Source organism: Silurus aristotelis (genome assembly GCF_946808225.1).
Source record: "Silurus aristotelis genome assembly, chromosome: 4".
Lineage (NCBI taxonomy): Eukaryota > Metazoa > Chordata > Actinopteri > Siluriformes > Siluridae > Silurus > Silurus aristotelis.
In genome coordinates this window covers 3891649-3908229 of record NC_139577.1, presented here as the reverse complement: position 1 = coordinate 3908229, position 16581 = coordinate 3891649, and the positions used below count along the sequence as shown (strand labels likewise).

Sequence of the window (16581 nt, the reverse complement as noted above, 5' to 3'; positions counted from 1 at the left end):
TTTGTTTTTCAGGAGCAGCCACCAGGCCTTGTGGTGTATGAGGTGTTTGCAACAGATGAGGATGAAGGAGTGAATGGAGAGGTGCGCTACAGTTTTCTGCAGACCGGAGCGGGGAACCGGGACTGGGAGAACTTCCGCATTGATGCCATAACCGGCGTTATCACCACTGCTGTCAAACTGGACAGAGAGAAGCAGGCCCTCTACAGCGTGAGTCTCAGCACCTCTTCACTGAGGACACAAATCTGACACGGATACAAAATCCGATTCAGTTGATTATTAATAAATAATTATTTAAAAGATTTTTATTTCTTGTTCTCGCACAGAATCCATGTATTTATTTTTTTATTTTTTTGTCAAATAAGATCAAATGTTTTTATTGCTGTTTCGTTCTTTTATTAGTGTTTTGTTCTTTCTTTCGCTCATTAATTTATTCATTGGCTGCATAAATACAGTGTGTGTATGTAATTGTGCTCAGTTTTATTTAAAAAGCAAATAAAGTTTTGTATACATGTACACACTATCTATCTATCTATCTATCTATCTATCTATCTATCTATCTATCTATCTATCTATCTATCTATCTATCTATCTATCTATCTATATATATATATATATATATATATATATTACTATATACTATATAATTACTATATTTAAAGTTTTGCACAGGAAAATCATGCTGTGTGTGTGTGTGTGTGTGTGTGTGTGTGTGTGTGTGTGTGTGTGTGTGTGTGTGTGTGTGTGTGTGTGTGTGTGTGTGTGCGCAGTTGATAGTAGTAGCTTATGACCTTGGGCAGCCAGTGCCGTATGAGACGACTCAGCCTCTGCAGGTGGCTCTGTCTGATATTGATGACAATGAGCCTGTGTTCCTCAAACCACCGGTTAGTGAATGTTAATTCACCCTCATGTTCTTAGCTATCAATTTTATCTTACAGTAAACCAGGTCATGACTGTGGATTTTAATAATATGGCTTACTGTATATTTTGATGTCTCTCTCTCTCTCTCTCTCTCTCTCTCTCTCTCTCTCTATCTCTCTCTCTATCTCTCTCTCTATCTTTCTCTTTCAGAGAGGTGGCCCATTGTTTCAGTCTTTGTCTGTCCCTGAGCACTCCCCCTCTGGTACAGTGGTTGGCAATGTTACAGGAGCAGTGGATGCAGATGAAGGTTCCAATGCTGTGGTTTACTATTTTATTGCAGGTTTGGACAAATACAGTATATGCAGTATATCAAACTCTAGTTATTTATCCTCCAGTGTAAATAACCAGATAACCAATATTGCAAATAAGAATATGAAATTCAACTAATTTTGTATCAAATATTTGTTTCAAATTACAAGAAAAGTTAATGAAAAAAGTCATGAGACTGTTCAAGTGGTGATATTTCTTATAACTACTCTTAAAATTGGGCCCAAAATATTATTCTTGTGTGTCTCTCTTAAAATTGTAAACAGACAAGCAATCAACAAGCACAAGCTCTTTCTGTCCTGAGGACTATCCGAAACTTAAATTTACATCCTTACATTTAGAAAATGCTAACACTTCAGACTCCTTCCAAAACTATGAAATAGATTAGACTTATTTGGATTATGTGGAGCATTCACATTAAAAAGGGGTACCTTGTTACATCAGAAATGCAAGCATTTTGTATCAGACTGTACTTGTATAATTCTATATATGTATGCATTCCATCGATACAGACACACACACAGCACATGTCTAAATCTAGATTTAAACTGATTCAGCTCTACATCCAAGAACAGAAATGCATAATGCTATAAGCAACATTAAAATAAATGTTCAAACTGTCAACACTTCATCTCACACAAATATGCTTATAAAACTACGTAGACACAGCTACCACAAAGCCCCAGAGGGATATTTTATCATTAGTGTCGTAATAAGTTGGCCAATAAATGACGCAGTTGCTATTGTGTAACTTCTGAAAATTGAAGTTTGATGCACGTACGTGAAAAGAAGCACGTTCCTCATTATATTTGAAGGATCTGCTTTCACAAGCAGTTTTGTTCCTAAAAACAAAACGGTTTTGTACGTAAACACACAAAACCCCTCCTTGTTCCTGAGGATCCTCCTGAGGGCAGGTGTGTGTACACAGGTGGGAAGGTAAGAAGTGTTGCAGGTCATAAATCAGAGAAATTCTTTTTGCATTAGCTGAACAAAAAGGAGTAAATTTTTTAGCAGCCGTTCCATAACTTTCACTGTAACTAAAATTGGGGAAAAAAAGTGTCAACGTGTTTGATGTTGAAAAATACCCTAGTTGGTGAATGTGTGGTATTCGTGGCATGAAACACAGAATTTGCTATTACAGGAAAACTTTGGCCTCACATGGCGAATCACAGGTTTGGTTTAGAAAAAGGATGATAGAAGTTCTGGCAGCAGGAATTTGCTTCTCAATGTGGCTCCATGATTATTCATGTCTATTAGAGACATTGAGTCTTTCTGCTGATCTGTAGGTGGCGACATTGAGGGGAACTTTGGATTGAGCGTGGCTGGAGTTCTACGAGTGAAAAAGGACCTGGATCGAGAGGAAATCCAAGTGTACGCCGTCATCGTTAAAGCCTCCAGCAACAGGAACTGGATGCCACCGAGAGGTCAAAGGTCACAGCGAAACAGATTGGCGCTCGACCCGAGCCGTGACCCTACCCTACAAGAAGTTAGGATTTACCTGGAAGACATCAATGACCAGCCGCCAAGGTTCACCAAGCTGGAGTACACTGCAGGTACAGGAGTGCAGATATTACTGTGGGAGTGACGTATAGATCCAGGTGTGGGACTGGTGTAGAGGCAAAAAATATTTTTAAATATTTGATCTGTTGTCTGTTTCTCTGCAGGTGTAGCAGCAGACGCTAAAGTGGGTTCAGATCTGATTAAAGTTCAGGCCATCGATAACGACATCGGCAACAACAGCCTGGTTCTTTATCACATTCTGTCCATCCACTACATCAAACTGCAGTCAAACGAATCAGAGGAGCTCTTCAATGTCTTCACTATCGGTGCGTATCACTTCCTCATCGCAGTTTCAACTCGCCCTGGGTTTCATTTAGTAACTATAAATAGATGAAGAATATACTGTGGTAGTCTTGAATAAATCAGAAATTTTAATCATTGAAAAAAACTATTGTTGTGTAAGAGGAATAAATGTATTAAGCGCATTAATAAAGTCCAATAACGTGTTTTATTCCTTACTTTATCAAATTATTAAGTCTGTTCTGTTCAATACTGTTCTATACTCTACACGGTCCAGGTCAGACAGACGGTATAATCCGAACCTTCGACCTCTTCACTGCCTACGACCCGGGCTATTTTGTTGTGGAAGTGTTGGCACGTGACCTGGAAGGGCACAGTGATGTTGCACTGGTGGGGATCTACATCCTGCGAGACGACCAGAGAGTAAAGCTCATCGTCAACGAGATCCCTGAACGTGTCTGGCTCTTCCAGGAGGAGTTTATAAACCTGCTCTCGAACATCACAGGAGCCATAGTCAACATGGACGATGTACAAGTATGTGTATATATATATATATATATATATATATATATATATATATACAGTGGGTACGGAAAGTATTCAGACCCCCTTAAATTTTTCACTCTTTGTTATATTGCAGCCATTTGCTAAAATCATTTAAGTTCATTCTTCTTCCTCATGAATGTACACACAGCACCCCATACTGACAGAAAAACACAGAATTGTTGACATTGTTGCAGATTTATTAAAAAAGAGAAACTGAAATATCACATGGTCCTAAGTATTCAGACCCTTTGCTCAGTATTTAGTAGAAGCCCCCTTTTGATCTAATACAGCCAGGAGTCTTTTTGGGAAAGATGCAACAAGTCTTTCACACCTGGATTTGGGGATCCTCTGCCATTCCTCCTTGCAGATCCTCTCCAGTTCTGTCAGGTTGGATGGTAAACGTTGGTGGACAGCCATTTTTAGGTCTCTCCAGAGATGCTCAATTGGGTTTAAGTCAGGGCTCTGGCTGGGCCATTCAAGAACAGTCACGGAGTTGTTGTGAAGCCACTCCTTCGTTATTTTAGCTGTGTGCTTAGGGTCATTGTCTTGTTGGAAGGTAAACCTTCGGCCCAGTCTGAGGTCCAGAGCACTCTGGAGAAGGTTTTTGTCCAGGATATCCCTGTACTTGGCTGCATTCATCTTTCCCTTGATTGCAACCAGTCGTCCTGTCCCTGCAGCTGAAAAACACCCCCACAACATGATGCTGCCACCACCATGCTTCACTGTTGGGACTATATTGGACAGGTGATGAGCAGTGCCTGGTTTTCTCCACACATACCGCTTAGAATTAAGGCCAAAAAGTTCTATTTTGGTCTCATCAGACCAGAGAATCTTATTTCTCACCATCTTGGAGTCCTTCAGGTGTTTTTTTAGCAAACTCCATGTGGGCTTTCATGTGTCTTACACTGAGGAGAGGCTTCCGTCGGGCCACTCTGTCATAAAGCCCCGACTGGTGGAGGGCTCCAATGATGGTTGACTTTCTACAACTTTCTCCCATCTCCTGACTGCATCTCTGGAGCTCAGCCACAGTGATCTTTGGGTTCTTCTTTACCTCTCTCACCAAGGCTCTTCTCCCCCGATAGCTCAGTTTGGCCGGACGGCCAGCTCTAGGAAGGGTTCTGGTCGTCCCAAACGTCTTCCATTTGAGGATTATGGAGGCCACTGTGCTCTTAGGAACCTTAAGTGCAGCAGAAATCTTTTTGTAACCTTGGCCAGATCTGTGCCTTGCCACAATTCTCTCTCTGAGCTCTTCAGGCAGTTCCTTTGACCTCATGATTCTCATTTGCTCTGACATGCATTGTGATCTGGAAGGTCTTATATAGACAGGTGTGTGGCTTTCCTAATCAAGTCCAATCAGTATAATCAAACACAGCTGGACTCAAATGAAGGTGTAGAACCATCTCAAGGATGATCAGAAGAAATGGAAAGCACCTGAGTTAAATATATGAGTGTCACAGCAAAGGGTCTGAATACTTAGGACCATGTGATATTTCAGTTTTTCTTTTTTAATAAATCTGCAACAATGTCAACAATTCTGTGTTTTTCTGTCAGTATGGGGTGCTATGTGTACATTCATGAGGAAGAAGAATGAACTTAAATGATTTTAGCAATGGCTGCAATATAACAAAGAGTGAAAAATTTAAGGGGGTCTGAATACTTTCCGTACCCACTGTATATATATATATATATATATATATATATATATATATATATATATATGTAAATTAACTGATCTTCTTCTTCTTCTTCTTTCGGCTGCTCCCATTAGGGGTCGCCACAGCAGATCATCCGTCTCCATACCACCCTGTCCTCTATATCTGCCTCTTTTACACCAACTACCTGCATGTCTTCCCTCACCACATCCATGAACCTCCTCCTTGGCCTTCCTCTTTTCCTCCTACCTGGTGGCTCCATCTTCAGCATTTTTCTACCAATATAATTCATGTCCCTCCTCTGCACATGTCCAAACCATCTCAATCTCGCCTCCCTCACCTTGTCACCAAAACATCCTACATGTGCTGTCCCTCTAATAAACTCATTTCTAATCTTGTCCATCCTCGTCACTCCCAACGAAAACCTCAACATCTTCAGCTCTGCTACCTCCAGCTCCACCTCCTGTTTTTTACTCAATGCCACTGTCTCTAATCCATACAACATCGCAGGTCTCACCACAGTCCTATAAACTTTCCCTTTCATTCTTGCAGATACTCTTCTATCACAAATCACTCCTGTCACTCTTCTCCACCCACTCCACCCTGCCTGCACTCTTTTCTTTACTTCCCTAACACACTCTCCATTACTTTGCACTGTTGACCCCAGGTACCTGAACTCCTTCACCTTCTCCACCTCTTCTCCCTGCAACCGCATCACTCCACTGCCCTCCCTCTCATTCACACACATGTACTCTGTCTTACTCCTACTGACTTTCATTCCCCTTCTCTCCAGCGCATATCTTCACCTCTCCAGGCTCTTCTCAACCTGCTCTCTACTCTCACCACAAATCACAATATCATCTGCAAACATCATAGTCCAGGGAGACTCCTGTCTGACCTCGTCCGTCAACCTGTCCATCACCACTGCAAACAGGAAAGGGCTCAGGGCCGATCCTTGATGCAGTCCAACCTTCACCCTGAACCAGTCTGTCGTACCTACTGCACACTTTACTGCCGTCACACTGTCCTCATACATGTCCTGCACCACCCTCACATACTTCTCTGACACACCTGACTTCCTCATACAATACCACAACTCCTCTCTCGGCACCCTGTCGTACGCTTTCTCTAAATCCACAAATACACAATGCAGCTCCTTCTGTCCTTCTCTATACTTTTCCATCAACATCCTCAAAGCAAATAAGGCATCTGTGGTGCTCTTCCTCGGCATGAAACCATACTGTTGCTCACAGATGGTCACCTCTTCTCTTAGCCTGGCTTCCACTACTCTTTCCCATAACTTCATGGTGTGACTGCTCAACTTAATTCCCCTGTAGTTACTGCAGGTCTGCACATCTCCCTTATGCTTAAAGATCGGTACCAGCACACTCCTTCTCCATTCCTCAGGCATCCTCTCCCCTTCCAGAATCCTGTTAAACAATCTGGTTAAAAACTCCACTGCCATCTCTCCTAAACATCTAAACGCTTCTACCGGTATGTCATCTGGTCCAACCGACTTTCCATTCTTCATCCTCTTAATCGCTGCTCTCACTTCCTCCTTACTAATCCTATCTACATCCTGCTTCACCAACTCCACATCCTCCAACCTTCTCTCTCTCTGATTTTCCTCATTCATCAGCTGCTCAAAATACTCCCTCCATCTTCTCAACACACTCTCCTCACTAGTCAACACATTTCCCTCTCCATCCTTTATTGCTCTAACTTGCAGTACATCCTTCCCAGCTCGGTCCCTCTGCCTGGCCAATCGGTATAAATCCTTTTCTCCTTCCTTAGTGTCCAACCTCTTATACAGCTCCTCATATGCCTTTTCCTTGGCTTTCGCCACATCCCTTTTAACCTGCTGCCGCATCTCCTTGTACTCCTGCCTACTCTTCTCATCACTCTGTCGATCCCACTTCTGTTTTGCCAATCTCTTTCCCCTAATGCTCTCCTGCACTTCCTCATTCCACCACCACGTCTCCTTGTCTTGCTTTCTATTTCCAGATGTCACACCAAGTACTTTTCTAGCTGCCTCCCTCATCACTCCTGCAGTAGTTGCCCAATCATCCGGCACCTCTTCACCACCACCAAGCCCCTGTCTGACCTCTTCCCTGAACCTCACACTACACTCTTCCTCCTTCAGTTTCCACCATCTTATTCTTCTTTCAAACCTTACTTTCCTCCTCTTCTTCTTCGCCTCCAAAACCATCCTACAGACCACCATCCGATGCTGTCTAGCTACACTGTCCCCTGCCAACACCTTACAGTCTCCAATCTCCTTCAGGTTGCATCTCCTACACAGAAGATAATCCACCTGTGTGCACCTTCCTCCACTCTTATACGTCACCCTATGATCCTCCTTCTTCTTAAAATACGTGTTCACCACTGCCATTTCCATCCTTTTAGCAAAATCTACCACCATCTGCCCTTCCACATTCCTCTCCTTAAAACCATACCTACCCATCACCTCCTCATCACCTCTGTTCCCTTCACCTACATGCCCATTAAAGTCTGCCCCAATCACCAATCGTTCTTTCCTAGGTACACCATCTACCACTTCATCTAATTCACTCCAGAATCTTTCTTTCTCCTCCATCTCACAGCCAACTTGTGGAGCATAGGCACTGATGACATTTATCATCATCCCTTCAACTTCCACCTTCACGATCATCACCCTATCAGAAACTCTCTTCACCTCCACTACACTCTTACTGTACTCTTCCTTCAGAATCACCCCTACACCATTTCTCTTCCCATCCACACCATGATAAAACAGTTTAAACCCACCTCCAATGTTCCTGGCCTTACTCCCTTTCCACTTGGTCTCCTGAACACACAGCATATCTACCTTTCTCCTCTCCATCATATCAGCTATCTCTCTCCCTTTACCCGTCATAGTACCAACATTTAAAGTACCAACCATGTAAATTAACTGATAAGGCAAAAAAAATTGTAATTATAGTTACATGCCAGGGTTTGAAAAGGCATTTGTGTCTAGTTGTTGGCAAGGTGTAAGAGGTGTAAGTTGTGGCTGAGGTATAAAAGGAACAGAAATAGAAAATTATTTTTCTTTAACAGCCCTTTCATGGTAAATCTATTGCTGTTTGTAAATAGTGAACCGACTTTAAAAAAAAAAATTAAATCTTAAATGGAAACTTCCTTTTATCTTTATCTCTTTCAGTTCCACGTAGATAAAAAAGGTAGAGTGAACTTTGCTCAAACTGATGTCCTGCTTCACGTCGTCAACAAACAGACCAATCGCATCCTTGACGTGGAGAGGTCAGAATATCAGTCCATTCTTTGTTTTTCAACTTTAGTCCTTGATCTGTCAGCGTACTCAAACTGTAAATCATGAAAAGTCTAAATACTGCATACTGAAAAGTCTCACTGATTTATGGGTCCATTGGCACAGGGTTATTCAGATGATCGACGAGAATAAAGAGCAGTTGAGAAATCTGTTCAGGAACTACAATGTCCTGGATGTCCAGCCTGCCGTGAGTGGACGAGCCCCTGATGACCTCACTACGCTTCAGGTGGGTGTCCACAACATCTGAAGCCAAAACAAAATTGGCGAACTGTTTCCTGTAAAAATGAAATACGCACAAGGAAAAGCAAAAACAAATCAAGTACACAGTAAAAAAGTAAAAGTATATAATTATTTGGAGGGAATATAAGTAGAATTGCTTAGAAAATCACTCTCAGCTCGAGAGTATGGAAAATCTTTTTTTAAACCTAGAAAGCACACAACAAACAACTGAACTTGTATAATACAGAGTGACTCAAGGAAACAAAACATTTTGGAACTAGGATTTGGCAAACCTGAAGCATCTGGAAAATGTTGGAATTGTTTTGTAACAAATTTTGTCAGCATGTACATGTAGGTGGGAAACCTAATACAATGCAAATGATATATTATATAAAGTCCATAAACCGGCTTTAAAGAAAAATTTGTTATGATTCTTTTTTCTGACTACAAGCTTCTAGTATCTGGGTTTTATTTACTCCAACATTGCAGAGTCTCACTTCTAGAGTTTAACACTAGACTCTTTGACACACTCTCTCTCGCTCTCTCTCTCTCTCGCTCTCTCTCTCTCTCTCTCTCTCTCTCTCTCTCTCTCTCTCTCTCTCTCTCTCTCTCTCTTTCTTTCTCCAGATGGCTATAATAATCCTGGCTGTGCTGCTGTTTCTGGCTGCCATGTTGTTTATCTTCATGAATTGGTACTACAGAACAGTGTAAGTACATGTTTCAAACCTTCTCATCTTATACTTTACATTTGGAAGATGTCTTATATAAGAACTTAGAAGTGAGAATATTATTTCAGCAAAGAGACGCTAAGGATTTTGCTCAAGGGTCCAGCAGGGAGTTCAACAAGAAATCATCAGTAGCGCATAAACATTTGGATGTAAAATTAAATTTATTGAATTAAGCTGATGTGAAGGTGACTTTCTTGTGATTTAGTAATTCAGTAATTATTTTATTATTATATTTCTGTGTATGTTGGATAGTCACAAGAGGAAGCTGAAAGCCATCGTTGCTGGTTCGACAGGTGAGTTCTTCGGAAGTTACCAGTTTCATAAGAACCATGAACAAACATGACTTTGCAGATATTTATATTTGTGTGCGTGCATGTGTGTGTGTTTTTGCACTTATAATGTAACGTTAACAAGCTTTGTTTGTTCTGCATGCTGTCCAGGCAACCAGGGACTGATGGACATCCTAGATATGCCCAACACCAACAAGTACACGTTTGAAGGGTAAGAGAGACGAGCTGCCCCGGCTGATAAGCCCTGCACAAATACAATGCACAAAGGCCTCTTTTTTTTTTATCACTTTTTTGCAAATTAGTGGTTATGTAAATGTACCAGCTAGTAAATATTTAATTTTTATAAGCACATTTATCGGGTCCTCCTAACACTACACCCATGACACTGGGAAAACATGGTCTTCAGAAGCTTATGTATCATTATTATATTATACTGCAAAACTCTACCTTCCAACTTTATCAGAGCTGTGTGCAAAGTCTTTACAATGCTAAACCCCATTACACCAAGAAAATCTCACTTTTACATGATCAACCTTATTTGTGTGTTTGTGTATAGAGCCAATCCTGTATGGCTGGACCCATTCTGCAGAAACCTTGAGTTGGCTGCCCAGGCTGATCATGAAGATGACCTGCCCGAGAACCTGAGTGACATTACAGATCTGTGGAACAGCCCCGCTCGGACTCACGTCAGTCTCACACACACACACATGCATGCAAGTCTGTATCACAACAACACTATGTATTGTCATTTGTATATCTAAGTCCTTTTTAACAGGCCTACACAGTTACATCCAGTTCCTTATTTTCAGTTCCCTGAAGTAAACAGAGCTGTTATAGAAAGCCTGTTACTTAAATCACGCAAATAAGGCCACGGATTTTGTGGCAAGTTAGAGTCAGCAGATACTTCCTTCATTTATTACTCTCAAGATTTTTGCTGTTGAACTAAAGCTGAACTGTATGTCCATGCTAGGAAGATACCACAAGCCCTGATTTGTGGCAAAATTCTGTTGAGTAAAAAGTAAGATATTTGACTTTGAAATGTGGTAAATTAAAGAAAAAGTCTCCCCAAATGAAAAAACTTATAAAAGTACAGATATGTAAAAAAGCCGCTTAAGTACAGTAACGAATTACATTTACTTTGTTACTGTCAACCACCAACAATATATGATGTTATATGATACCATCAAATGGACAAACCTGGAATCCATGTAAATGCCACATAGATAGTAAAGGCATTCTAATTATTTATGGCCAACCTTATTTAAATTTTTTTTCCTATAATTAATTATAGTCATAGCAGAAAAAATAGCAGTGACTGTATAATGTAACTTTGATTATTTATTATTTAGGGTACTTTTGGCCGTGAGCCACAGGCCTCAAAACCAGAGGATGACCGCTACCTTAGAGCTGCCATCCAGGAATATGATAACATTGCCAAACTGGGACAAATCATGCGTGAGGGACCCATTAAGGTGAGTCCAGAATATAATGTACCTCTGGTAATACACATGTTCATGGCCAGAGAGCTGAACTGCCACCCAGACCAGATCTCGAAATCCTAATTCCATATTCTAACATGACATGACCGATCCCACTATTTGATCAGGGCTCGCTGCTCAAGGTGGTACTGGATGATTATCTGAGACTCAAAAAGCTCTTTGCTGCACGTCTGGTCACCAAGTCGACCAGCCAAGACCAGTCATCCATCACAGAGGTGGGAGAAAAAAGCTGGATCTTCTTCTCCCTCACTACTGTCTAGTGGCCTCTTTCACAAACCTGTTCGAAAAGCCTCTCTGTATCTCTGATTCACCTTTTCTGAACACACACTGTCAATTAAACATTTTTTTTACCATTGTTTACTAAAGAAATATGCGTCGAATCTTCTTTTAATCCGTTGTTTATCAACTAAGTAGTGTATGTCTGTAAAGTGTTCAGCAGTTACCTACTCCACTGCACTAGAGGGCAGTGTCTCACAGTGGACATTCGTATTTGTTTCTATGTTAGATTTTTACAGTCGCTTTTGTTTGACAGATTTCTGACACCCCTTGTGGATATTTAAACTAATAGATATCCATGGTATTGATTTCGGGTTGCAGTATTTTAACATTTGCTACATAAATGAACATTTCCAGAACTTTTTACTAAGACATTGCTGCTTTAGCCCACTATTATGTTCTTTGTATTTTAGATCATTCTCTAATTTCTTCTATTCAATGCTATTATTTTCCCCTTTCCTGTTTTGAAACCTTGCTTCTTAACCTCCCATGTGGTTATTTTTTACAGGTATATTCCTGCTTTATATATATATATATATATATATATATATATATATATATATATATATATATATATATATATATATATATATATATATATAAAATGATATGCTCACACCACACTCTTTGACACCACTGTACTAGAAATCACTTTTCCATTACTTGTGTACCACTTTCTTCTTGTGCATGACCCAAAAATAGCTAAGTGATATAAATATGCAAACATTTTCCTGATCACAAACTATTCTATTTTCCCCCTAGCATATATAGCATCACTTATATCTTCCTCTGTTAAATTTCCTGTTCGCAGCCCACACACTTCCTCTTGCTGCCTTATGACGAGTGTCTGATTATTCTTGCTTTTGTATCATTTAAAACGATTCAGCATGTAAAAAACTGTATTACATATACCAATTCTTCGCAAATCCTTCCAGCAAATTAATCTAAAAACCGTTTTCTTCTCGTATATCATGAAGGCAGGACATAATTGCATACCTCACTTTTTCTGTGCATGTTTAAACTCATGCTTTTATTCCACTGTACTAAAGGATGCCGTCTCTCCCCGATCTGATCTCAGAAATTATAAAACCTAATGTTAACCAAGAACTCGCAATAAATCTTTTTTTTGTTTTCCTCCACCTTTCCATCCACCTGTCCTGGTACAGCTGGTACAGAGCGACCTCGATGATGATGACGACGAGCGAATGAGCATCGGAGGAAGAGGAACGCTGCGATTCAAGCACAAGCACCCCGTGGAGTTGCGTGGCCCGGATGGTATCCACGTAGTCCATGGCAGCACAGGAACACTTTTGACCTCTGACCTTAACAGCTTGCCGGAAGATGACCAGCGGGCGCTGGCACGCTCTTTGGAGGCGCTGCACGCAGACGGCACGCTGTACGCCGAGAGAAATGCTCGCACCGAGTCAGCAAAATCCACACCGCTGCACCGCAACAAGGGTGTCAACTCGCTTTCAGAAAGCCCACTGGAGATCACAGAACTCTGACTAGCCGAGGCCTCGCTGGTCTGAGAGGGACAGTTAAAAAAGATCGGTTCTCGGCCCCCTTTTATTGTATCTTCTATATGGGAGAATGTACATGGAAGGCCACAAGTGAGAGAATCATGAGTATGTACAAAGCAGTGGTGGTCTGAATTGTACAGAATGGACAGTTCCCAAGTCGAGCCTCAGGAAATGTTTGAAAATGTATTTATTTATTTATTTATTTATTTATTTATTACTTAAAGCCTATTAAATAAATTTTCAGTAACACACACACACACACACACACACACACACACACACACACACACAAGAAATCTGAGGCAGATGACCGCTCAACTCTGTGGAAATCTTTGAACAAAATGTAGCTTAAAAATTACAAAAAAAATTTAAACGCTTTGGTATAATGTCAGAATCTTGTTTCCAAATTAGAGTTTTTAACTTTTATTTCTGGTGTTACATGTAAACAAAGATCTTTATCTATTTATTTTTGCACTGATCATCCCTCTAAGGCTCTGGAAAAATTTCTAACTTTATGACTACAGATAAAAGACTGTGTTTAGAAGGACGTTTGGTTCGAAGGACATCAAGACAAAAATGTGAAAATGTTTGGTGCTGCTTCATGCTCATAACCTCACAGGGGGTTAAAAAGGGATTCACAATCCTCTCAGACCAGCGAAAGGCCGAAACAGGAACTCTAGGTTTCATTTTTAGGTGTGTTTTGAAAAAATATACATTTGATATTTAAAAAAGGAATCAAGAAGTTCTTCTCTGAGTGAAACAATAAGAACAGCTGGACACAATGGATGATATCTGTTTCCTAAATCATCTGTCTTCCCCTGAGAGTCATCTTTCAGACCATGAAGACTAAAAACACAGTGAGGCATAAATCAATCAATCAATAAATCAATAATATGAAAAAACAAGAGCTCTGTTCTTTCATGGATGAAGAGTCCAGTGGCTTGAAAGTATTAAAAAATGTTTGACAGTAATTCAGTGACTTTTGCTTGACCTGTGACCGACATTGTGAAAAATGAAGAACAGTGAAAATTAAATGTGTATTTGGATTTTTTTTTTTTTGTTGTTGTTTTTTATATTATTTTATTTTATTTTTCCACCAAACTCATGAGGTTTTATCATGTAAAAATAAAGATGAAATCAAATTTTAGTTTGGATTTAAATACTTTTGTAACCCTGCCTCTTAAAAAAAAAAAAAAAAAAAGAAGAAAAAATTACAAAAATATTGTAAGTTAAATAAGTATTTATTTTCCTTTGAGTTTTGATATATAAAAATATAAAGAATGGGAAAAAAAGATATTTTTTTGAGAAACCATAAGCGGAGTAAAAAATATATCAGCCGTATTTTATTTTTATGTCTTGTAGTATCTAAAGGGTTTGTTTTCTTCTTTATTTTCACTTTTAAGTATGCAAGTGTGTCTGACCTTATTTTTTTATATTCTTTTTTTTGTAAGATGTTTTTTTTTTTTGTCTTTTCTGTGTTATGTCACCAGCTCAGAGGTGCTAGACGGGAAATTGCTGTCGGATGATCAATAAAAGAAATATGCAGCAATTTTATTCTCTTCTGGTCACTGGGACAGGGGGGAAACGGAGCAAAAACAGATATATAAATGAAAAAGAAGAAAAAGTCTGCGAATAATAAGGAACAGAATTCCGATCCATATTGGTGCAGGCGTGCAGGATATTACTGCGTGAGAGGGATCTGCTGTCTGCACAGTTACCTTACAGGCATCAAGTTTGTACACACATCTTGTAGGAATAGACAGAGAAATGTTATAATGAGAGAAAATAAAATTCAATTTCAAAATGTTTATTAGATCGTCAGTAAAAAAGGGGAACACATTTCTCTTCAGTAACAGAATGCAGATGTTGTAGGCTATTTTAGTGTGTTTTATTTTTATATTTAGTAAATCTAATCTAAAAGATTCGATTTTAAATACAGATCAGAAATGTGGCCCGAGGTCGGGTAAAACAATAATCCTATACCAGGACTAATGTACTGAGACGATATCATTAAGCCTTGGGACTAGATTTAAGTACTTAGAGTACTAAAACTTGTTCAAAGTATTAGAAGTAAAGGAAATAAAACCTTTATTGCATATTCCGTAATGAATTTCCCTTTCGACACTTCAATGTGTTACTATTAAAATAAAATAACTTAATATATTTGTTGCAATATAAGTACATAATTAAGCCAATCACACAAGGATTTATGTAAAAAAAAATACACCATATTGTATGTTTGCTCCTGTCATGTTCTCATCAGTACAGTCATGTACAGATCTCCCCACTGCAATCCCAGTATTCTGGATCAAATGGTGCAAATGAGGTTTTAATTGAGGTAAGGTGTTAATTAACATCAGGTGAAGTTAGCAATGATTTTTTACTGAGTAAATCTCCAGTGTAAGTGTTCTGTCTATTGTGGCATCATTGCATCTACATTTACGTTCTATTCTTTCAAGTTTATATTAATTTTGTATTAAAGATTATTATATTAATACAGTATTTTTACTAATAGACATTGATTAAAAAAAAGGCTGTCCAGCAATCCAGATGTCAATTTATGCACAAGTTTTTAGCATTTAGAACAGGGGTCTCCAATCTTTTTCAGAAAGGGCCAGTGTGGGTGCAGGTTTTTATTCCAACCAAGCAAGTCCACACCAAATTCTACCTGTTCAAATTTAATGATCTTCATTTTCAATGACTATCAGGTGTGACCATTGATTGGTTGGAATGAAAACCTGCACCCACACTGGCCCTTCCTGGAAAAGATTGAAGACCCCTGATTTAGAAGATCTTCTAATCTAGAGCGATTTACAAATATCTCATTTTATACAACTGAGCAGTTAAGGGTTAAGAACCCAGCAGTGGCAGTATGGGTGCTGGGGTTTTAACTCACAACCTTCTGATCAAAAGTCCACCATCTATAACACTGTTCTATCACCTCCCACATATGGTTTTTGAGGCTCAAAAACCCAACCTTTTGAGTAGTAGTCCAATATTTTAACCACTGCCTTTCTCACTCGAATGAACAAGTCATTGGTGACACTGTTGAAGAAAACTTCCTAAGCTGAGATGGTACAGAAAGAAGCAAAGGAACACTGGATAGTGCATTATAAATCATTACAGTATACTTCTATATGCATATAGACAAACAAAGAGGAGCAAAAGTGCACAATTTAATATTCAATATTTTAATATTTTAAAAAGGCATGCATACTATATGTGGTATTACAAGTAGGATGACTTAGAAATAAAATATTCATTTTTATATAGAATTTCTTTTATTAACACTTTAGTGTCGGCAAAAGAAAAAAAAATAAATGCTGAGGATATTATTGAGATATAAATATATACACCATATAAACGTAGTGCATTTTTGCATTTGTAGGGCATTCTTTTATTATAATTGAAAAACACTTTGCCACTTCAAGAAAACCGCAAGTCGAATTCAATATTGAAATTGAAGGACATTTAGATATAAGATATTGCGCATGCGCAACGAGGCGCGCGTCACGTTATGAAAGTAAGTTACATGCGGTTTCATTCGCTTTTCAGATTA

General features: G+C 39.3%; 1 protein-coding gene across 5 annotated transcripts in view; it reads left to right on the top strand.

Annotated features, from left to right (window-relative positions):
* Nucleotides 1-14571, top strand: part of cdh23 (cadherin-related 23) — a 258601-nt gene extending 244030 nt beyond the window's left edge. For all 5 annotated transcript variants that reach the window (XM_083540380.1, XM_083540382.1, XM_083540381.1 and 2 more), the window contains 15 exons: nt 13-207; nt 768-881; nt 1069-1198; nt 2472-2738; nt 2850-3011; nt 3263-3519; nt 8365-8462; nt 8596-8716; nt 9337-9416; nt 9690-9730; nt 9878-9938; nt 10284-10413; nt 11077-11199; nt 11334-11441; nt 12669-14571. In XM_083540380.1, coding sequence (XP_083396506.1) covers nt 13-207; nt 768-881; nt 1069-1198; nt 2472-2738; nt 2850-3011; nt 3263-3519; nt 8365-8462; nt 8596-8716; nt 9337-9416; nt 9690-9730; nt 9878-9938; nt 10284-10413; nt 11077-11199; nt 11334-11441; nt 12669-13007 — 2226 coding nt within the window. In that variant the 3' untranslated portion in view covers nt 13008-14571. The remainder of the gene's footprint in view (nt 1-12; nt 208-767; nt 882-1068; nt 1199-2471; nt 2739-2849; nt 3012-3262; nt 3520-8364; nt 8463-8595; nt 8717-9336; nt 9417-9689; nt 9731-9877; nt 9939-10283; nt 10414-11076; nt 11200-11333; nt 11442-12668) is intronic.
* Nucleotides 14572-16581: the final 2010 nt, after the last annotated feature.